The sequence below is a fragment of the Chroicocephalus ridibundus genome, chromosome 3, assembly GCF_963924245.1.
Source record: "Chroicocephalus ridibundus chromosome 3, bChrRid1.1, whole genome shotgun sequence".
Lineage (NCBI taxonomy): Eukaryota > Metazoa > Chordata > Aves > Charadriiformes > Laridae > Chroicocephalus > Chroicocephalus ridibundus.
Window position 1 is genome coordinate 102,510,477 of NC_086286.1, and position 24,609 is coordinate 102,535,085.

At 38.7% G+C, this 24,609-nt stretch overlaps 1 protein-coding gene across 1 annotated transcript in view; it reads right to left on the bottom strand.

Annotated features, from left to right (window-relative positions):
- Positions 1-14,670: 14,670 nt before the first annotated feature.
- FAM83B (family with sequence similarity 83 member B) overlaps positions 14,671-24,609 on the bottom strand; it is a 45,916-nt gene continuing 35,977 nt past the window's right edge. Inside the window, exons 3-4 of the mRNA XM_063331129.1 lie at positions 19,161-19,285; positions 14,671-17,029 (exon numbers count right to left, since the gene is read on the bottom strand). Of these exons, the coding sequence (XP_063187199.1) occupies positions 14,671-17,029; positions 19,161-19,285 (2,484 nt within the window). The remainder of the gene's footprint in view (positions 17,030-19,160; positions 19,286-24,609) is intronic.

The following is a 24,609-nucleotide window of genomic DNA, read 5'->3' on the forward strand; positions in this document are numbered from 1 at the left end:
TGTTAGGCGACGTTGCTTAAAAAAGACACAAAGAATTACCCTTTTATTGCCACAGTAGATTTCTTAAAGCAAAATCAAACACGCTAATTTAAGAGCACCATTGAAACTAATACAATGATTGTGGAACAAGTCACGTACAAACCTTCTTAGTTAAAATTTCAAAAAGCCGAAGATATTTATGCAGAGCTGTACTGTTGCAAGTGCTGTAAACTACAGTGACTAACGTTAAAAGAGATTTAGACAGCACAGTTGTTCCCATCTTTTTCACCAGCCTATAAAGTTAGACCCAGCCTATTTAAATAAACCTCGTTGTAAGTTACAGAAGTATTTCAGCCAAATGATGAGGCAGGAGAAACTTATTCAGCACTCTGTCCTAAAGGTTATAATGCATATAACTGAGAAAATTAAAAAATGGATACATTAAGGGGCAATTTAGGATCTCTTACCGGCTAGACGAAAGGAAATGAGCCTGCAGCAGCCAGCTGTACAATGGGCACAGGGGAAGTATCGTGACTTGTTCCTGACAAGATGCAGACAGGTAAATGGAAGATTTTATTTTTTCATTTTTGCAGTGGAGTTACTATGTACTGGGAAGAGCAAAAATGGACCAGAAGCCAGATCAGCAAAAGTGCCATGCGCACAACACCCATTTTATTCACATTGATCCAATTTTTTAAGCCTCAAAAGCCAGCCTGGTTTCTGCCTGGCTGGGAAGTCACCGGAGCCCAGTCAGTTGTCAGTATTACAGTTTTCTGATCACTTAAGTTCTGCTTTTAGTCACCCTAGGGGGCCTGGGTCTTGCTTGCAGAGAGAGAATCATCATCTCTCTAATGTCTATGCCTTTAAAGTTTCACAGTTAAGTTTTACTTCATTTATTGCACCCAAGGTACCTGGCTGGTCCGACTGTGCCTCGTCTGTGTGTGTCCCTGGTTGATGCAGAAGGTTTGCACGAAGCTGAGGGAGAACGAGTAGCTCCTTAGGATTACCCTTGTAAGAGCAGCACGGGTGAAGCTGAGCCATCAGGTAGTACAACAAAGAAGGATGAAAAAGAGGTGCCTGTTGATTGAGGCATTTAGTCAGGGGACTAAATTCTGCTTCTTTATTTTAGCTTAGAGGACAAATGGAAGATACAAAAATGCGGTTGCGTGGCTTGTTTTAGAAATCAAGTTTTAGCTGGCTACAGAAGAAAGCTGTGGAAGAACTGCTGAATCTTAATCTCCCAAGTGTGAGTCCAATCCTTCATTTAAAAATACTGCCCGTCCTGAAAATCTGGACTTGGAACTGCCCTCTCTTGGGTGTAAATCAACATGGAAATTGCCTCAGTGTTATTTAGATGTAGCAGCTGTAGGCTCTAGTATTAGCTGGAAGTAATGAATACATTATTAACTGTGGTTTACAGCAAACAGAATACATTCATTCACACTACTTTTATTTTATGATTCATCTGTAGCTTGTCATCTGTACAGGGAATATGCATCATGCACATGAAAAAAACCCAACCCAAAAGATGTTTGACAAAGTCTGTCATCAGGTTCCTCTTTTCTATACCCTTTCTTCTGACGATCATCCTTTTATGCCTGAATCATCGCCATACTGGAAGCAAATTAATTATATGCTTCCCAAGTATCATTTCATGTAATTGATTACTAGCTAAAGTAAACCTCAAAGAACGCTCCGTTCTTAATTTTGGAAGTCAGTAAGGAACCATGTGCAAAACCAGGGCTATTTATTAATACGCCCTTTATTCTGAGGCATTTTACTACCTTGTCAGATCAAACACACAAACATTAAATATTGATTTGATATTTAATAATATAAATATTTTATATATCTATCTATCTCACGGGATATAATCACTTATCATATGAAGACTGCTATCAAACCAATACCTTGGTACTGAACCTCAGACACTGTGCGTGGCTTAAATGTCAGTTTTGTCATCTCTTCTGTGGTTGTGCCTATACTTTTGCCAACGCAAAAGAACAGAGGTAATCCAAGCAGGCTTTGAGCTGTGGCACTTCAGATGCTTCAGCAACCTAATTATAACTGCAAAATTCGCTGTAGCTTGAACATTTCTCTGGAGTACCATTATGCAGTGATGCTGTTTCTATGCTGTACCCATAAATGCATGGGTAGCAGTGTGGGAAGGAAAGGAATTTCTTTCGGGAAATGAGGGAAAACTGAAGACCAGGTCTTTTATCATCATTGCGTGTGTGAAATTTTCATCAGACAAGGAACACTGTGGACCAGACCTGCTTGAGACTTCTCAGAAGTGCTTACAGGAGTAGAGCTATTAACTCACCGTACTGATAAGGTCAGATTCCTGTTTCTTATGGGTTTATGTCACTTTGTGTTTTCCAATGGAGAAATGACAAATCACACAGCTGGTCCCTTCTCCTGTCTCCTCGACACTTCTCCCTGCCACAGCAGTCTCCTCTCACCTGAAAAGGAACATGAAAAATATCAGTGGGGGGAGACTTTGTCGCTTTTTTCCCTTTCTGGGATATTCAGGAAGACGTCTCAATTTCTCAAGCTGCCTACCTGCCAGTAATAGAAATCTCATTGAGGCCTGGTGTGATCACTCATCAACATCAAGAGAAAAAGATTTTGGGACCAGATTTTCTAACTATTTAACCTGACGGTGCACAAGCCAGAACAGGACGCAAGTCTCCTACCTCTAGATTTGAGCTCCACAGGTAAAATAAGAAAACAGAAATAATTATAGGGAGGATAGGGGATACCTATAGAGTGTTTGAGTAGGAGTTCATCCAGTTGCTGGGAAGAATTAAAAATGCCAGGTGAGGTTCCCCTCCTCTGCACGCTGAGCACTGTGCCGGCGCAGCCGCTGCCTCCCCTCGGCGGTGCTCGGCGTGGGCAACCTCAGCTCTCTGCTCCCGTAAAGAACAGAGGGTTGTGGCTTTTCTGATTTTCTAAGCTTCGTCTTTAAAGGCTAAAGACACAGGTAAGCATAGTGCTCTGTGTGAAATACCAGTCTGGGCTTTACAGTATTTTTAGTTGTCACCTGATTTTGTTCATCACTTCAAAGCACTGCAAATTTGGCTTGCTGCTGGCAGGGAATTAACATATGCCAATGTACATTTTGGCTGCCTGGGGCAGATGGAGGGACTGATATCTCTTTCTCTTCACTGATTCTTTTTTCCATCTAATTAAGAGATTTATAGATGTGCATGCAAGTGTTATGGTATAAATGCTTTGACCCATATTTCCTCTCATATTAAAAAAATGTCTAAAGAGTTCAAGGGCATAATGGCTCTTGCTTCTCAAGTAAGAGGGAAAAAAGTATTCAATTACTCGTGAAGGAACACTCTAAAATATGCCTCATGGTATTCTTCTTTAAACTTGAGGTAGCTAAAGTTTGCAAGGTCATGTCTTTTTGCTTCTATAATTTCGGAACCCAAGGCAATTGTGGTAATGGAGTTATTTAAAATTCAAAGGAAGAGGATTTATTAATTAATAAAAGGTGTTTGATATTGGGGAATGAAAAATTAAGATTTTTTTTTTACAAAAAAAAAAGAAACATATTATTCCTGTTCTGACATATATTTAATTTTTATTTAATTTGTGTATTATTCAGACTTTCTAAGATGTGCCATCTAAAGATGACAATACATTCCTGACATTCTTTTGAAAATAACCTCTCCAAGTTGTCCATGTGACCAAAATTCAGTATGTTATTCCCTAGAAAGATGTCTCCTCTGAAGTGCAGACTCAGGTGTGAATCCATTTCTCTTAGTACATGACCAAAGGCATCGTTTCCAAAATCACACGAGTAATTTGCAGGCTTTACACATTTAAAAGTATTTATCTCTCTCCCTTAAAAATCCGTAAAAATTGAGCATGATGAGTCTTTTCAATATATGCTTGTCTGCAAAATATAAGGATAAGTTCAGATACAGTGCCCAACATCCCCTGCCAAAAAAAATCCCCAAACCCAGAAAATTTGTAATGTCAATGATTTTGAAAATGGGACTTCAATTTAGAAATCCCTGCCATGACTTTTAACATTTTGCTTCAAAGCTGAGCATGAGAGATTTATAATACCTGCTGTTGCTTATTTCTTCCTGTTGCTACTAGGTCAGTACAAGCAGGTGTGTGTCAGAGCTCGTGCAACCCTAGTGTAATGCTCACTCTTTTTGAACAGTGTTTGCTCAAGGAAATGCAAATTAAGTAAATGTTGATTGAATTTAAACTGTCAGCTATCAACTTCATTTACTGCTAATCTCTCAAGGTCATGAGATTAACTTTGCTATTAATAAATGATCTGAAAATAATTCAAACAAATTATTGGCTTGCGAACTGAATAAAATATTGCCTGTTAAGCTAAAGATTAGAGACCGTAAATTTTTATCTACTGAGAAAGTAATCTCTTTTGAATTGTAGATCATTGTTGAATGTATTTGATGTCTTTAGAGCTGATCAAGCTGGAAAATAAGTGTGTGTGGGTATGTATATATCTATATTCATAACCTTCAAAATATTAGCTCTGTAACAAGTGACACTCCTCAGGAAAAATATACTTCAGCATAGATTATATTTTAAAAATCCTCACAGAAGGGTGAATGAAATAATGCAATAAATGGGGAGTTAAACAGAAGTCTATGAAAAGCGGGTTTGAAGACCAGTGTAAGCGGTGCAATATGAGCCCAAAGGTTTTCAGCGGAGAGCTAAAACCAATCTGTAGTGCAGAAGCCCCGGTAGAAGAAAAAGTATGAAGACGTATGAGACACAAAGGTGCCCTCTGGTTTACTCTTATTTTCATTGCTTTCTGCCCTCTGGCCACGTCTGTGGGGTGGGTGGGAAAAAAAGGACAGAAACGCTCCAGGCAAACTTTCATTCTCTTTATAATCTCCTAAAGGTTCAATACTTTATTGTTTGGGTAGTTTTATTGCTTTAAGTCCGCACACTGTGTATGACAAAACCATAAGGGAAGCAAGTTCAAAAAAAGTTAATTTGTGGAACATCCATTCTTGAAATCTGCAGAGGGAGGCACACTTCTGTCTTCAGCTTACGTCTTCCCAGCAAGTGAGAAGGATCCGTGATTTGTGATCCTGCCTCTGCCCAATCATTTGAAGCATCGAAGGACGATGGTGTGATCCCTTGGACAATGAAGAGAGGCTCCACTGTGAGTTCCTTGGCTGAAAAGAGATTGTGTACAGTGACATTTCCCCACAATATTCCGCCCACCACTAGGAATTTGCAGTGCAGGGACTGCCTGAGACGGAGGTGGGTGTCAGTGAAATAACTGAAAACCAGCAGTTTACTTACTTCTAAGTAAGACTTACAGATGTTGTAAGGCTTTTTATGTGGGGTGTGAGAACAAAACCTGCTGACAAACAGACTTCTGATCTTCCCAAATCTCTTTTCCTCCAGCTCTTGTGTGTTTTTCCGCAAACCCTTACCCTGCTCAGAAGAGGAGGAAGAGAGGATATGAATCTTGAGGTGTGCACAACACCTCTACAGCACTTCCCTCGCTGACAGGCTTATCAGTGTGAGAATAAGTATGGCAACCACCTGCTTCCTTGTGGCCTACATTGGTCACTGTAATGCTTGTAATGAAGGAAACTACCACGAGTTTCTGAGACCATCCTGACCCCAAGCTCTGGCTGTCTCATTGACTCGTCTGCTTTCAGACTGAGTCCTCTGCATCACTTGGATGCAGGCATCTGCAGATTTCAACAAACTGTAAGAGCCAACTGTCTGTCCCGCCTTAGAAAGCACTGAGATACCTTTATTTTGAGAAGCAAGTCGAACAGAATAATTGTGAAGACCATCGCTGATGGGTCTGAAACTGGCCATTGCACACAAAAAGTAATGGTTCATCTTTGTTTGTTATTTAAGTGTTGACTTAAATAACTAAATTGGCCGAGGGAGCTGGGGTTGTTTAGCCTGGAGGAAAGGAGGCTGAGGGGAGACCTTACCACTCTCTACAACTACCTGAAAGGAGGGTGTAGAGAGGTGGGTGTCGGTCTCCTCTCCCAAGTAGCAGGTGATGGGACAAATTGAAATGGCCTCAAGTTGCGCCAGGGGAGGTTTAGACTGAATATTAGGAAAAATTTTTACACTGAAAGGGTTATCAAGCATTGGAACAGGCTGCCCAGGGAACTGGTCGAGTCACTATCCCTGGAGGTATTTAAAAGATGGGTAGACGTGGTACTTAGAGATATGGTTTAGTGATGTTTTTTTGTCAGAATTAGGTTGATGGTTGGACTAGATGATCCGAAAGGTCCCTTCCAACCTATGATTCTATGACTACATACTTACTTGTGACATTCATCACAATATAGTGACCCGACTACCACTAGCAACTACTTTGAGATAAAAAATAGCTCAATGTCTCAAATACAGTGTGAAAGTTGGTAATTTTTGAGACACATAGGGAACAGCCGTTTATTATATACAAAGATCTGCAGTATCAAAAGTGACAATTTTACAGGCACTTAATAGAAACAAGATTTTCAGTTAGTATCTGCAAGACCCAGTTTACACACCTGGAAATGGACTCTCCAGGTCACTCATATTATTGATAAATTCAAGGCAGTGGAACTGGATGGAGGTAAAACGAGGAGACACTGGTGTCTGCACCCACAGCTGCTCCCGTCTGCGAGAGCAGTGCAGCTCCGGGCTCCCCATCCGCTGAAAGGGGATAACAGCTCTGACTCAGCTATAGGAATTCTTTGAGATGCAAGTAATTCTGCCACAACTCACTCTAATTATTCTTGTTTTCAACAATGTTTTGTCAAAAATTGGCACATTTTAATTTTCAGTAATGAATGGCATGCAAGTTACTTTCCTGTCAGAAATCCCCGACTCATACAGTCATCGGTCTTGTCTTCATTTGGCTATAGGCGCAGCTTCCTACTCAATCCAATTGATATGTCCAGAAAATGAAAAGGTTCAGGTGTTTTTTAATATTTACCTAGCAACGCTGAAGTGCTGCAGACAGAGCTGCTGGGTGGTTAAGTTTAGGTTGGACCGAAATGAGGAAAACAGGAAAGAAAGGAGCAGAGATGGGAATTATCATGACTTCTTGTGTGTGGGAACAGAGACAGGGCTTGAGCTCAATTAACCAAGATGAAGTTTACTTATATTACTACGTAAGTAGAAGTTCCTGTACAAGTAGGAGCCTTGGTATTACGCATACAGGTACATGCATGCGCGTCTGCATGCATACTGCCGCAACCCCAACCCTCAAAGTTTTCATACGTGGTAACTGAGTAACCACCTCACTGGTTTATAACCTTTGTCTTTTTAACTTTTCACTTCCTCTCTTCCTCTTCATTGCCTTCCTTTGTTAAGTCTAATATATATACTTAATGACTGTAAAACATTCAGACTGTAATATAGACTGTAAACATAGACTGTAAATACAGACTGTAAGATGTTCAGAAAGGCTACTATGTTTCCTAGTGGTTTTTCAAAGGCACCGAGCAAATATTCGGGATTCAAAATCAATTTCTCATTAGCCATTCAGTAGCAGCACGCACTCATGCGTGGAGGTGTCTGAAGCGAATTCTCTCAAGCAATGTGATGGAAGAGATTTTTTTTTCCAATACAAGACAAGAAGTAGGCAAAGAGATTTCTGAAGGGTGTTTCGCGTAAATAGGAAGGAGGAAATTAAGGTGGAGATGGAAGGAGGACACAGAGCAGGCTATTGAACCTGATGTCGCTAGCGAGGCAGAATTAACAGGAGGGCAAACAAATCCAGGTGTCAGAGCAAGGAATTGATACAAGGCTCTGAAAGTAAATATGGGATGATAACATAGTTGAACTTACCCTGTTTAACTTTTGATCCAGCTTATTGCTACCTATACGTTATTCCAGAAATTTTACATGACGGTGATGTCGGCTTTGGTCCTTTCTCTGTTGTTGGAGTGGAGCGTTGGTCCCATAGAAGACGCAGCAGATGGGTGAACAGTGATGCTACCACAAAGCAGCTTTGAGACCTCGATTTACAACATTTCACTCAACACATCTGATGTCCGCGTCCTTTAAAAAGATGTTCTAAACTTTGAAATGAAAAATGTTAGTAACAATATAAGCCAGTGAAAACAAGAACTCGGGAATGAGCTGAGCTTTAAAAGAAACATTTTATTTGGTAAAAAATAAAAGTAATAAATTATTTCAAGACAATTTTTGGTTTGTATCTGTACATACACGGTATATCCATAACATAGCTGCTATGTAACCCAGGAATTCCATCTGAGAAAAGGATTTATATGTCAAGTAAAAATTTTTAATGAAACCAGCACAGTCTTTTACACCTGTCAGTACTGAAACCAACTTGATGGAATTCTTTTTTTTTTTTTTTCCTCAAAAATTACCCAGTAATATCTATTCTGGGTCTTGTGTGGTCATAGCACCTCTTACGCCTGTTTTGTATCATCTAGATCAGTGTTTCTCAGCTTTTGTTAATCAAAGAAGACTTGATTATTACTTTTTTTTCCTGCAGCATTGGTGTACCAACTTTCATTTTCAACTGGTAAAAAGTACATTATGAATGTTCACGTATCATTTTATCTTCTGGTTTTACTTTCTTCCTTTGTTGTATGTGGAAATATGCACAAATGCATTTCTGTTTTGTCTGGTTGCGGTTTTTTAGTCACCTGAATTCACTTCTATGTCACCTTTTGAAATCTTATGGATCACCAAGGATCCACAGACCCTGCACTAAGGAAGATTGATCTAAACGCTCAAACCAGAATAATGATATTTTAACACCAGCATATGTGACATTTGGAAGAAACATGCCAGACATGACGTCAAAATACGGTGTTGCCATGGGTCAAAAATTAGACATGGCCCAATGGGAACCATGAAACCGCATATTCAACAGTTTCCCGAAACACATCAGTAAGACTACACTGAGATTTGGACTACAACAAAATCTAACAAAACACATATGCCTGGTGTTATGCTTTATCCAGGGACTGCCTAGTTTAAAAAGCGAAGTATGTGCTTTATGCCTAGTTGTTTCGGTTCTTCAGAGTATTATTCAAGGGCTTGGGAAGCTGCAGAAAATCAGTCTGAATTTTGAGCATGTTGATTGGTAAATGAGGCAAGAACAGACAATGTACAACAGACATATAAAAGTCCTGTATTTGAATGCTAATAAATGAGTAGCATTTATTTCACAAACACAATAAGCACCGGTGCTTCGGCTTTAAAATATTTCTACTTCAACTGTCATAAATTTTGTCTGTTTTGGAGAGAAAAGAAGCCATTTTTCGCCACATGTCATTACATATGGAAGCAACACTATCAAAATAAATATGTATCATGGACCTTTTATCAGAAACAATTATTTTTCCCTCCAACTATCTTTTGCACTTTTCCATTGAATTTTTAGTTAGTGCAACACATGTGGTGGGAGGAAGATGCAGAGTCTTCACAGCAGCTTCTTCTGAAGGGATGTCCAGTCATTTTTAGTAAACCAGATTCTCTTCCAGAAATACGCAAAGATACTTTCAAGATACAAAAAAAAAATGATTTGGGAATGTCGCTCCCTATATCCCCCTAGCTTTTTAGAAATAGGACTTGACCACTTTTTAAGGTGTTACATATATGAAAATTGCTTTTGAATACTGACCTGGAGGGGGGAACATCAGTCTGAGCAAGAAGGCGGTTAAGGGGCTGAAAACTTCACTAGTCAACGCCATCAAAGCAGAAACCCGCACTACTGTCTTTGCTTAACAGCAAAGCAGCTCTGTTCTGAACTGTCCAAGAGCAAATGTTTTCTTCCATCCCGCTTCTCAATACAGAAAACAGTTCTCAGAACATCCAACGTGTCTTGGGCATCACGTCAAAATGTGAAAAAAGGAGACCTAACTGTTAACTCTTAGTTTTGAGTTGAAAATTATGAAAAATTTCAGACCCTATAGAAAGGTACCAAGGTACCTGTAAGCACCTGTATGAAATAAAGAATGAAATGGCAAGACGGCCTTCTGAGCGCTGCAGTCTCCTCTCTTGTCACCGGGGTGCTAATGGAATATGTACTCATGCTCAAAGAGCTTTGAGACTCATGCCTCAAAGACAGAATTGCAGTAACATGTCTCAATTACCCGTGAACTACTGCAGCTTCATGTTGCTCTAACTCTCCTGACTTAAATGAAAACAAACTGAAAAAAAACAACAAACCCACCAACTGCTGTACTGTGCATACAATATTGATATGGGGAATAAATTACAATAAGTACCACAGTAACCATACTGATCTCTCTGCATTACACAGCTGAAAAGCTACTTGTTGGCTGTACAGCTTATCCCATATAATGCTACAAACAACAACAACAACAAAAATATATTTATCATACAGCTTAGTGGGGCCATTTTAAATTTTATTTTTACATTGTCTTGCAACAGATTTTGGTATTATTTCTTTTGTTATGACTTCATATATAAACCACAACATTTCCTAATACATTTCAGAAAGCTGAAAAATAATCTAACAGTTTTTTCTTTGAACAGTGATTTTTCACCTATCAATGCACAAACACCTATTACCTGATAAGCTTTTTGTTTCTCTCAATGTTTGTAATAAATACTACTACCCTCATGTGTCAGACAGCTGGAAATCTAATTTTTCTTAATTTTTAACCTTTCTTTACATCTAGCTCATGGTTGTCACCATGAATAAAGAATGCAGTGCAAGCTCATTCACAAGAGAACAACCAACATTTTGCAATCTGAGAGGTGGTAAGAATTGATTACTGCAAGGCTGAAGAAATTAAGCAATTTATTCACCGGGTATTATGACCGTATGTAGGGGTGGTTTATTTACGATGTGAATTGAATGGGTACCGCATGAGGAGTCCGTATCTCTCAGAAATCTGCTCCGTCCCCTGCTGCCGATGGTGCTCCCAAGGGCCACGCTCAGCACTGCGTAACTCTGATCGGCTTTTGCACGGCCACCCTACCAGACCTATTACAGTGCTGATGGAGTTTTATTTAATGTGGAAACGACACGTCATCTTTTAGGGGTTTCAAAACTCCTAAGCCATTTGGCCAAATGACCATCCTGCATGGTAACAGCTGTTACTTCACGGCCTTACAAAACTGGGAGTGCACTGGGTGTGCGCGGGGTGTAACACACTTGCAACGTGCAGAGCACGTTTAGGACACCTTGCATCTCCTTGGAAAAGCAGAAACACCATGACAAGCTTTGGGAAATGGAAGTTCAAAAAGAGAAACTCCAAAATTGCACATATCCCTTTGCTGATGCAAAGAGCGAGTATCTTTCTTTTTTCCCATATTTTCCTTTCTACTTTGTGAAACAGCTAGGTTCCCACAGAGACATGAGGCAAATCAGACAGGACTGGATAAGCATTGTTTTCCCACCTTTAACACACAGTTCTGGAGGGAAGAAAATAACAGTCCTTGCACCACCTGTGGAGCTCCCCAGTGTGCTCCCCACCTTCCCAACCACAGCTGCAGACAGGGCATTGGGATGCTCTTCCCATAGTATCAGAGCCCCCAAACAGCATTCGGTCTTGCAACAATTCGAAAATAATGGTGTCAGTACATTAACTGCCTGATCCTACTTCCACTGGGGTCTGTGGTGGTCTGTTGCATTCATTTCAATCAACCTTGCTTGGATCAGGCCTTAATGTAGCAACATTCCTATGTGGGGACTCTGAGGAGAGATCTGAAAATGGAAAAAAAAGCTAGTTCTACTGTGATTACTGTTTTGCATTATTAAGTCTATGAGCAGGCTCTTCACTGAAGGCTCTTAAGTGTAGGTACAAAATAGCAGGATATACCTATAAACATAGCTGACTTGGTAAATTAAAATATCTGCCTTCTCAGGACTCTCTAATTAGCAATCTGCTTTGAAAAATACAGTAAAATATCTCCAAACTGTATCAAAACAGATTTTCCAAAGTTTACTACAAAATGAAGAGCACTGTCACTTCAAAACTTGCCTCAAGACCCTTTTTCTCCCTCTCTCATTTCCTTCCCAAAGATAGTACTGCCTACAAGTCTATGTCAGAGCTCATAAGAGTAAAAGGAAAAACTAAAGATCCTCCCAAAAACTACCCACACTGTTTTTGGCACCACCTGCATCTTGATTAAGTTCCTTTGCTGCACTGTAAATTCATGCACCATCCTGAATATCTGTCTGCCCTGCTAAAAAATATTTAGAGTTATAAAAAGTACAGTATTGCATTGCTGTTTGCTGTGTAGCTGTGGAAGTATGTTGCGCCTATACTGAAAATGTACCTGGAGCACTAAGGAGACACTCCTTGGGTCTGAAAATTCTACCTTTGTTAGAACAGAATATTCCAGCATAAATCATAGAATCGCCTAGGTTGGAAGGGACCTTTCAGATCATCTAGTCCAAACATCAACCTAGCTCTGACAAAACCCATCACTAACCCATATCTCTAAGCACTATGTCTACCCATCTTTTAAATACCTCCAGGGATGGTGCCTCAACCACTTCCCTGGGCAGCCTGTTCCAATGCTTGATAACACTTTCAGTGTAAAAATTTTTCTAATATCCAGTCTAAACCTCCCCTGGCGCAACCTGAGGCCATTTCCTCTTGTGAACAAAGTGACCTGCGTTCATCAAGAAATTCATAAAGTCTTTCCTATGGTCACAGGTGATGGGGAGACTGAAACTTTCAGCAGAGGAGTGAGATGCGAGACTTTGCCACTCTGATGAATAAATACCATCCCCACTGCGAATGAGTTACTGCTACGACGCATCAACCTAATAAGGTTGCCTGAGAAACAGTTTGAACAAAAAGCCGTCACTGCTTCACTGAAATCACTGACAATAACTACGGTGAGTTCACAGGAGCCAGAGCAGATTCTTGGTGAGAAGTAGATTTCCATCTGATCTAGTTAAAGATGTCCCTCCTTACTGCAGGGGGGTTGGACTAGATGACCTTAAAAGGTCCCTTCCAACCCAGCACATTCTGTGATTCTATAATTCTATGATTCTATAAACAAATCTCTTCCCAGGGCCACAGGTAGAAGAGACAAATGAACTCAATCTAGCTGGTGCATGAAATGCCTTTGCGGTTTTTCTTTTGAAAGAATAAAGCCAAGTCCTTCCTAGTGGGAGTCCTCCATAGAATGCTGTAGGACCTTTCAGATCTAAGAGTGAAGTGGTCTCCTAAAACATGCACCTGAAACATGAAGACTGTGTGTAAGGATTATAAGCCTTCAGCAATGAATTCTCCCAAATTTCTGACTTTGGAACAAAACTGTTGCAGAGCATCTTGCAGCTAAACGGTTACGGCATTCTCCTAAAAGACAAACTCCACATTCATGAGGGTGTGAGCCAGCTGGATGTTCTGGCTGCACATTGCAGACGAGAAGTGGATGGCATGCTGGTGCCCAAACACCCTGCCTGTGTCTTTTGTAAGCACTAACCTGGCATAGGCACTTAATAGCAGGACATTTTTGATGACTGAGAGGCTTGGATGCACAAAAATGTGTCCCTTAGACTGCAGTTAGGTGCCTAAATACCTTCATTAAGGTTAAACCCTTGCTACTATCACCCTTCCCTGCTACTTTCTTTGGCTTAGCAGAGGTGCTTTATTGTTTGTCGTGGTGACTGTAACAAATCTCATTTTTAGATGCCTAATTGCTCCTGGCCTTGTAATACTCATCCGGACATAAGGCAGCATTGCAGGGTTGAGCTTGCAATCTTCCTCACATGCCTAGTCTAAGCACTTGCAACCTTATTTTAAAAACTAGGTTATTAAAGTCAGAGTTGCAAATATATCTGGCAACTTTTAAAACAGACTGTTGCATGTGAGACTCAAAAACTTACCTGAGAAATGGAAGTCCACGGAAAATTTTTTTTTTTTGAAATACCAAATAGAAAAACATAACAAAAAGCTATTTTTAGAATACATTACAGAATACTGGCATGTTATACAAATGCAATTAACCCATTGAAATTTAAACTAGTTGTAAGTTATGTTCAAGGCACCTTTTTTAGAAATACTTTTTTTAGGGTTCATCCTACGTTCACACTAGTTTAACCATGTAAACAAGTCTGTGAAAGCTCAGGTTAAGGTCACTTTAAGATCTGTGTGCCAAATACTTTAGAAAAATATCATATTACATGGAAAATTCAATAAAGTAAGATAGATCCATCTGCTGCCCAAACAGTTCGATAGATGCTATGGGGTAAATTATTAACAAGATGAAGCCTAAAAGAGGTTCTGAAAAATTAAAGATAAGTAACATGCAATGCATTAACATTTGTGTTTATCGTTTGAAAATGTACATAAATGCTGAAAAAATGCAAGCCACTATTCCTAGTGCTATCCTATTTTTAAAGGGAAGATCTTTGGAAGCAGTATTATTTGAAGTTTAAAAACATCCTCCATCTTTTTTTCCCCACACTTAATCTTACAATATGCTAGTACATACTTTCTTCACAAGGAAAATGTATAAAATTAATCTTACAATATAAACACTATAAACAACTCCCTTGAGGCATCTTCTGGACACAGATTCTCTGTAAAGACTTAAGTATAATAATTCTAGCATAATTATGTAAAAATATGTACATTTATTCCAATGTGCTAGACCCACGAAGAAACCCAAGTAAGCTCTACAAAAGTTGCCCATCAGTCTTGTCCAGTTAAGATTATGTCCAGCTTTGCTACTTGTTTTTGTGTAGGAAAAGTTTCACTTGTTTTTGTGTAGGAAGTTCCCAAACTTTTGCATAAAGCCTCTCAGCTTATTTTCATTAGGCTGCAATGGATGGTAAGCAGTTGAGTTGTATCCGACCATGTGATTACTCCTGCCGTAATTATTCCCTAAGGTCTTGCTTTTGATATCTGAGAGATGTGAACTGCTGTTGGGTGCATTTCCTGCAGGTTGGCTAGCATTTTCCATCTTACAGAATGGCTCAAAGCGACTATAAACACGCCTTTCACTCAAACGAGATCTTAGCTCCTCTTGGCGTTTTGAGCTTGCCAGCTGTGGTGTCACTGAACTTGCTCTTTGAAGAGCAGAAACAGGGGCACTTTCGGGAGTAGTGTTTGTGGTGATTTCCTTTACGTCTTGATACTGAATCTGTTCTGTATTAAATCTTGGGGTAGATGCATCTCCTGCAGTTTCTATGAACTTACTTTCAAGGGGGCACAAGAGAGGGCACTTTTTATTGCTTTCATCAGAGGGAGGTTTTTGAGGTTTTGGTGACTTCGGAGACTTTGGAGACTTTTTGGGGCTCCCAGTGACATCTTCTTTACTTCTGTTCAAGCTACCTTGAGAATTTGATGATGTGTTTCTCTTTCTCCTTGGGGAAGAATCTGTCTTATTCTCAGAAATCTTCGGTTTTTGATTCTCTTCTTCAGAAACCAATGTATCAGAACTACTACACATTCTGTAAAAGGCAGTACCTTTGTTTTTTGACAAGTTTTCCTTCTTGTCTGGTGTGAGATTAAGAAGTGACCGCAATTTCTGGGATCCTTTCTTTAGAAAACTTGGGGAACTCTTACTTTCTTTCTTTGATGTGCAATCCTTACAAGACTCCTCTTTGCTAGCTTCAGTGAGGGCCGCCATAGAGATTGCCTTGCTAGCAGTTGGGCTCTTTAGCTCTCCTTTAAGGTTCTTTTCCTCCTGCGGCAAGTGGTTGGTTACACTGTGCAAACTTTTAGAGCTCTTCAGCGTGTCTTCTGGAAGTTTTGGACTAACTGGCTGCTTAAGTCTATGCCTAGTCAATGTGCTGTAAACATAACTGGATGCATGTTTGTTGGCACCAGGGTCTAGTATGGACTTCGAATTAAACATGGGAAAACTTCTCCTTTTTAGCATATTTTCATTTTGAATGTTCTTCAAATTTTCTGCATGCTTGTCTGCACACAGCGTTGTGTACAAGTAGAGAGATGAGTCGCCTATTGCATTGGAATTTACAGTAGGTTTCGTGTTGTCTGCAATATGAATTCTGTGGTTTTTTGGTGCATCTGATTTAAGTGGGACGTTTGTGTTAAGCTCTTCTAAAATATTATCTGTTCCATTTTCCACACTTGGAGCATGATTAGATGTCCCTTTAGGTGTTGCACTTCCCTCTGACCCAATTATAGTTGAATTTGAAGAACTTGCACAGCTGCTCACTTCCTGCTGTTCAGGTAAAGTTGGCTGAAACACCAGTGATGATCGTAAGCGAGAGTGAGAATACAGCGCATGAGCTTTAATATTTTCAGCTGTGTCATAGCTATCATATCTGTCACCCAAGGCCGACCCATTAGACTCTACTGGATAATCTGATTGATCATTCAAATATGACTTAATTCGCCAATTACGTAGGAATGATTTTGTCGTGTGTTCGAGGGTCGGCATCCTTTGCTGCAGATGGCGGATATGATTATCTGTCCCATTAAAAGACCTCCGTACAATTGAGTTTCTTTCTGCAAGATTTACCTTTGGTCGTGCAAACTGATCGGCAAAACTTTGCTGGGGTGTATTGTAGTTATTTGCATATCCTCCTCGTAATGAAGAAACAATACTAAGGGTATCAGATGTCATTTTCCAAGTATTTGATGGATTGTTGGCTCTATTAATAGCCCTGTTGAGCAATAGGTAAGGTGTCCTTTCTGGCTTCTCCCCAGCATAACTATGTCTCTTCCAGTGCTCATTTTTTTCACTAGGTTGATACTGCTGGATTGAATTTTGCATATTAAAACCTGGATGAAATGGTTGTTTATTATAGGCTTGATTTCTCAACCCATATTTATCTATTTCATTTACTGCGTATCTTCCACGAGTTTTCCAACAAATAGGATCTATATTGTGAACCTTTTCTTGCCTACCGAAGAGGTTTCTTTGGCTAGAAACTGAAGCCAAGGAAGACACCGAGTGTTGGTACGTATCATTATCCCAGAGCGTCCTGCGACTGTTGACCCGCACTAATTCTGGAGCAAATGAACTAGGAACAGAAGAACGGGCATACAGTGTCCTGAACTCTTCATCAAAGGATTCAACGAGCTGTCCTGTGATAACTTGAACCATGCTGAGGTTGGTTTTTTCAAATGACCACATAAAGCTGAAAGAAGAACAAATGACCATTAGAAACAGTTCTGTTGAACTAACATATTACACTGGTCCTTCCCGATATTACACTGGTCCTTCCCGATAAGAAAGCTTTCACACAAACCTGGGTTTTGCACAAATACTTTCTAAATAAATAAATAAATTGTAGGCATGATTCATGTAATTTGGATTGGGAAGGTAATACCAATCGAACTCAGTTGGAGACTCTCCACTGCTTTCAGTGGGAGCAGGAATTAGTCTATAACTACTTAATTGCCCTTATAAAAGGTGGATATTGCAAAAAAGTATTCACAAATGTAGAACAGTGAAGTACAAACACCTAACGGCACAAAATTACCTCTACAAAGACTAAGCCAGGATTGACTAGAGCCACTGAGTCAGAGACTGTTAATGTGTGGTTATGTTGTGAAACAAATACATTTGAAATAATATGCAGAACTGCTTCAACAGTTCTGAATGTACTTCACTCTAAACACATTTTCAGAAAAATGCACCTCAGAATTGTTAAAATGTTTACATTTTCTACTATGCACACCAGATCAGATATGAACATTTCTTTTAATTGAAGTGATGATATACTGATGAAGGAAATTTTCCTTTTTTCTATTGTACTTAGAAAGGCTGAACACATGCTCAAAACTAAGTATCTATAGCTACTTTACAGCTACAGAATGGGATAAAATACATTAACATGTACATTAAGGATGTTTCAACAAGCCTCATAGCATGGTGTCAAAAGCATGCAATTTGTAGATTACAACAAGGAAAAAAAACCCGTTTTGCAATCCTATTTTCATGAAAAAAAAGTGAAAAAATTAATGAACTTATTTTATTTGCGTTTGTCTTCTGTCTGTTAAAAAATATGCTTATTGTATTCATGTAAATAGCTTACTGATTTCCTTTTATTTGTTTTGTTAGTTTTGTATTTTTCAGGAAATAATAGTGTGATGAGATTAAATCAAATCATGATGCATAAGTTTTTTCTATTTATTTTCACAACTAAGAATAATATATTTTTTAATATTTGAAAAACCCCTAAACTTTAAATTGAGTTCAGAGAATAGGAATTCAGAAAGACTCATCTTTCCTGTTATGAATCACTGGATTCTTTTATAAAACAAGCTTAATTTTTACAGAAATTGATGATTCCAGCCCCTGTGGTGCTAGGTCTTAAAGCACTGTTATTTTTCAAAACGAAATGAGAAAAACTATCACATTCTCACAGACTCCGGCACTGTGTGTAGATGTCAAAGCAGGCAAAATCTCCCTAGACTCTCTTACACTGATTCATTTATGAACTTGTCACTTACCTCACTACCATTTATATACATCAGTCTGAACTGGGGCTGGCCGAGTCTCAGAGGAAATAAAAACCCAGATTTTTGAAAGCCTACAGTGGTGGAAATCTATCTAATGGATCTGGCACCTAGGCACTACCTTGGCAGAAACTAATTCAGTAGGCCAAAGGAGAGATGTGTAGCATGAAAAGAAGGAAAATATTTAACAACGTGTGAGATAAAGCTGTCCCTGCTTTAATTTTGGGTTTTTTTTTTTTTTTTTTCTTTTCCCCAGCTCTGCAAGGCTACAAGTTCTTCCAGCCTATGTTTGCACACACACACTGGAAATTAAATGGAAAGTAGAATAAAGAAACGTAACCAAATATAATGAGAGACTATGTCAACTTAACTTGAGCCATTCTGAATTTGACCATGATACACTACAGAGTGCCATAGAATAGGTCTATAATGTTCGGTTTAGAAGATTATTGCGAGGAGGAACTATCCAAGAGAGCTTATAAAATAATTTTGACAGCCTTTCCTGGAGTGAATGTTAAACAAGAATAATTCAGACAATATAAGACAAATCAACATTTTTTTTTAGCAAGTCTTCATCTGTAGCAAAAGCTATATCCTTTATTTCTTATTTGTGAGTATCTCAAAATGGGGCTCCATGTTAGGCTGGTTAGCAGTAAGTATCTATCATAACTTGTTAAATTACAGAAAAGATAATAAAATTTGCCCATGGAGTTCCCTGGCAGAATTTTCAGACATAGAAACAAATTCGCAGTAGGAGAACTACTGAGATGGTAGGTTTTCTATGGACACCCCAGTGACTCATCTTACCTGTAAGAACCATATATGACTTTCTTGCAGTCAACAAGAATAAATTTTTGTTCCATTTTTCCATGGAATTTTGCTCCTGTTTTAGAATAGTAATCTTGTCCTTTTACTGTCCGCACCCTCATGTTCTGAAAAAGACAATTGAAATACTTTAATTGGTATACTATATTCCATATTTAGCATCCAGGGGTTTAAAAGACAGAGGTATAGTAGGAGAAGAGTTATATTGTTGCATATTAATAAACTCTGCAGGGAAGTAAACTCTGATCAAACTTGTCCCCTAGGGACACAAAATGGCAAGTTATTGATTTTTCTTAAAGACTGACGAGATTCCCAAGGCCACAGAAAATTAAATTCTCCTCTTCCATAGCCACCACTCCCAGAAATGAGGTTCTGGCACAAGAAGTCTTCAACAAGAGAAAGAGGTTTTGTACTGTAAAAAAATAATTATTTTCATCATCTGGTGTACAATATTTAGAAGTTTTCCAAGCATCTCAGGTAATCAGAGACAGCACCTAAAGAGCCAGGATCTCTTTTCTTATCATTGAGTAAGGCTGCTTTATCTACAAACACAGATACCCCACTCTAAGATGATCCATTGAATCCACCTGGCACCAGAATCCCTTGCAGTTTTACCATCACTAAGATTTCTCAATCAGCTTTGCACCAGGGGATCAATCACATTTCTAAATTCAGAGATGCTATCACAGCACAAACTCTACACAGCAGTTAGGTTTGAATTCTATTAAGAAGATTTATGTTTTACTTATGCAAACTCAGTAAACTGCACTTGGGAAATTTTCCATGTTGGATGTCAAAAATGTGGTGAATATTTTTCCCAGGCTGTGGATGAAATTGATTCAGTGTCTTTTTTTTTTCCTCTCTCTACTTGTTTTTTTAAGCTCGTAAAAATAATAATTCAAAAGAAGTGCCACAACACCTTGTGGACTGTACTAATAATAATTTTCAAAAAGTTCTTACATGGATGTAGGGAAAAAAATCAAGATGCATTTATCAGAAATTGTCACAGAAAGGTGCTTATTTATAGAAAAAATAAAATTTATATTCAACGCAAACCAACCTACAGCATCTACCTCATGTGGCTGTGAGCTACAAAATGCTTTACAAGACATAAAAATAGCATGGAATATAGCTGTGAATGATCACAATATTTACTGTAGTTTCTAGCCTTGCAATATTTGTTTCAGCAAAGCTAATTTGTGGTAATTTAGAAGTATCCCAGTGGGAGTGAAATCCGTAGTTTAGCACCGTCAGTAAGAAAACAGAATCTATATGATTATTACATAGACTGTATATACGGAAATAGTGGAATATAAGACATGTTAGTACAGAGGAATGTTTTGCTTCATGTGACTGCTATAAGGACAGGTTGAAAATCACAGCAGACGTTCTCTGTAAAGGCCAGATACAGATAGATTAGGGCTGTTCTTGAAGCAAAATGAATTAAGATTGTGTACAGGTAAATTCAGCAAAATCAGGGGGACAAAACAAATAATAGAATAGAATAGAATAGAATAGAATAGAATAGAATAGAATAGAATAGAATAGATAAATAGACTATTTCAGTTTGAAGGAACTGATAACAATCATCTAGTCCAACTGCCTGTCCAACTCAGTGCTGACCCAAAGCTAAAGCATATTGTTAAGGGTATTGTCCAAATGCCTCTTAAACACTAACAGGCTTGGGGCATCGACCAGCTCTCTAGGAAGCTTGGTCCAGTGTTTGACCATCCTCTGGGTACAGAAATGCCCCGTCTAGACCTCCCCTGGCGCAGCTTTGAACCATTCCCGCACGTCCTGTCACTGGATACCAGGGAGAAGAGATTGGCAGCTCCCTCTCCACTTCCCCTCCTCAGGAAGCTGTAGAGGTGTTTAAACTTACAAAAGCATTTAAGACTCCAGTCTATAAAGTATGACTGAATTTGCAATACATAAACCTTTATTGTCTATGGCAGCACTTACGCATTTACCTAAAACATAGAAAGCTCTAATAGATGAAGGTTGTAGGATTTTTAATGACATAGTGTCTACTACAGTCCAATGAACCTTATATTTCCAAACAGAAATTTCAAAAAATTAGGAGAAAATCTCCATAAAATGAAAGCACATTTCCAAATAACACATGCTTTATTCATCACTATATATTTCATTGTTGGCATCTTAAAACTTTTATCAAAAGAAAAATCAAATCAAAGAAGTAGGAGTTACACTTAAAAGCTGCTGAGCCAGCAATTATGGTTTTACTCAAGCTACCCAAGTTCTTTAAGTTATTTATTAGGTGAGTTTTTACTTAGCATTTTTGTCAAGCTGTGTTTGAACAAAAATGCAACTCGGTTAAAATGTACAAAGACAGCATTTAAAATTATTTTTGTTTGTGACCTAACTGTTTTGCAAATGTACTAGAAACATAAACCATAAACTTTATCTCTTAATTTGGCATATCAAATTGATTAAATAAAAGAGGTATCATCTAGAAGTGCTGTAAAATTTTAAAAGGTAAAAATTTTAAAAATGAAAATACAGGTGGATGCTTAGGGCTATTTTCAGAAACAGGTGAAAACCAATCAGTAACAGTAACAACCCGGTTTGCATTACTGAATGGGAGGTTAACATAATTTTGCATCTCTACCTGCTAACCACTTTTTGACAATCTAGCATTGTGTCTTTCAAGTACTCTGCACTCTGATTAGAAGTTTTCTTATCAATGAAAGTCAATTTTCCCACTTTCCAGTACAGTTTTTATTGAACTTTGAACAAGCCAATCCCACTGAAGGAAATTATTGTTTCTCCAGCAGCTACTCAAGCTTTAAGTAAAAGTAATTTAATAAAAAACTTTTATTTGAAAGTGAAATAGTGTGGGAAAAGTAATTCCTGAAAAAGAAAATACTGGAATTTAGCCGTTCTAAAGATTATTAGAATAGCAAACCCTTATTTACTATAAAATAAAATTTTGTGAATTAGTCATAAAATTCACATTTACTTCAATGACTGTTTTACCCAATTTTATATACCATGTAATTATATTTGTATGTCAGATTTATATTTAACTATATTAAATTATATTTATGTCGTCGCAATTTGAAAAAGGTAACTTGAGGGGCAGCTTATACATTTCCAAATCACCATAACAAGTAATGCTGGCCTGAAGACATGCCAGTCGAACACATCAAATCTTACTGAGATAAGGCCTGATCGGTATTGGACAGGATGTCACTTGGGAATCTGGAATGCTGGAGGCACAAGCAAGGCTAATGGCTTGCAAATTACCATACTATATAAAAAAAGCTTTGCCTTAGGTACTCGTAAGTTGAAATACAACTTCAAGTAGGCATATCGAAAGAAAAGGAATAAAATTTACATTAAATTGCTGGGTTTTTTAAAAAAAATCATAGTCACTGCTTCCTCTGTTCTCCTTTTTCTTTTCCTTCTCTTCAGTATTATTCTTCCTGCAGCTTTTCTGTCCTGCTTCCTCAATCCTGCCAACTCATTCGCTGTCTCGGTACATCATCCACTCACAGACGGATCATGGCAGCATCACAAAGGCATGTGCCAGAGATCATGCTCACCCTTCTCACATAACACTTCCTTTTCCTCCACAGCTCATCAGGCATTCTTCATCTACTTCAAACCCTCTAATTAGGTGCCAGGGATGCATACTTTGAATAACCGCTCAAAATACAGACAATATTTGAGGATATATAATAACAATGCGTTCCACTTAGGAGTAGAAGCAGCAAATAGATACGTACTGAACTGCAAGCCCCATTTGGTATGAAATGCTGGGCTTCACCTTCCTACTTGGTTTCATCCTCAGGCTACAGGACTCCCCCGATAACAGTAGCGTGTCACTGATCACTGCAGAAGTGTTATGCATCATTGTGGGTAAAGCAATAATTCCTTTATGAATCCAGAGAGGAAAATCATGGGCAAACTGTAAAATATCACAAAGAATCCCAGCTCGCCCGATGGGACAGACAAAAGTATGTAAGATTGCCCGTAGTGAGTCAAACAGAAAGTCTGGACTTGATGATTTTAAAGGTTGGACTTGATGATCTTAAAGGTCCCTTCCAACCTAGACAAATTCTATGATTCTATGATTCTGCCTGGCCCTGTAACCTTTTTTGTCAGCGACTGCTAATGGATGCATATGGACGATTAATTTAATCAAGAACTTGATGTTTTAGGAGGTTTTTGAAGCTAGACACAGGATCTTCTCCCTCCTTCAAGACCAGGTTGTAGGATACTCAGGGATGTTTAAAACATCCCGTGGCTGCAGTTTTTAAGGATGGCCAACAGGGCTACCCAGGTAAATGGCACCCACCTGACGAACAGGAAACAAGCTCTAACTCCTCTCTTTATGCATGACTGCACCACTCTCTTCCCAGAGAGAGACACATAGCATGATTTAAAATTTTGAAGTATAATCCAACATTACGCATTCATTTTCATCAGTAAGAACCCTCCAATGTGACAGATAAGTACAGTGAATATAATGGTCTCAAACATTTCACTTCAGCACTTTTTATTTGTTGAGTCTGGTTTTATCAGTGTTCAATTACTCACCCTGTTCTTCCTGTCAAGAATATGCACAAAGAAAATGGATGTCTACCTAATACTTATCCTAACAGCTTTAAAGAAAAAAAAGTCACATTTCTCATATTGTTCATCATTACTAAGGTTATTTATTATCCTAGGCCTCTCTTCTTACCAAGAGGTAGTAGTTGCTGTACAAATACTAACAATTTTTCAAGTTCAATTCCATGCTGAATTTGAATCTGATCCAAGGAGCAACCACTGAAGACAAAATCTCAATGACTTCACTGGAGCCTGGGGTTCCTTAGCACATAATTTTACTCACAGGTATGACACCATGCTGTACACCTATTTAATAACCAAACTTGACTTACGCTTGAAAGTACTGGAAAACTTTTGGTGATTTTGATAAAACTGGTGAGAAATAACAGACTGCAATCAGGTCTCAAGAGTAGCTCCTAGTATGCATCTCTATGCATTTAAGCATGCATATCTGTGAGTAGACTGCACAAAAGGAAAGTAAAATCAATTCATTAGTGGTTCTATTCTCTCATTCCTGCAATTCAATAAAAATATTGAGAGGAGTATCAGGGGATAAACGGTTGCTCTCAAATTGCTTTCAATATCCTCCTGTAGCAAGATGATTCTTCATCGTTGCCGGAGAAGTAAAAACAGGTTTCTGCAGAGCATGGAACCTCTGTCACATGCCTCATCTCATATCAAATAAAACACGAAGATCTGCCATCAGCTGAGGAGCTTTGTTGACCTCTTGGGCATTAAACGACATTGCCTACTTTGGCTCTCTGTTTCTAATCCAAAATTAAGTTCTGCATTGAGCATTCTGGTGGTACCGGGGACTGCTGTCTCCGTGCTGCATTTTGCACTGCAAATCTATTTC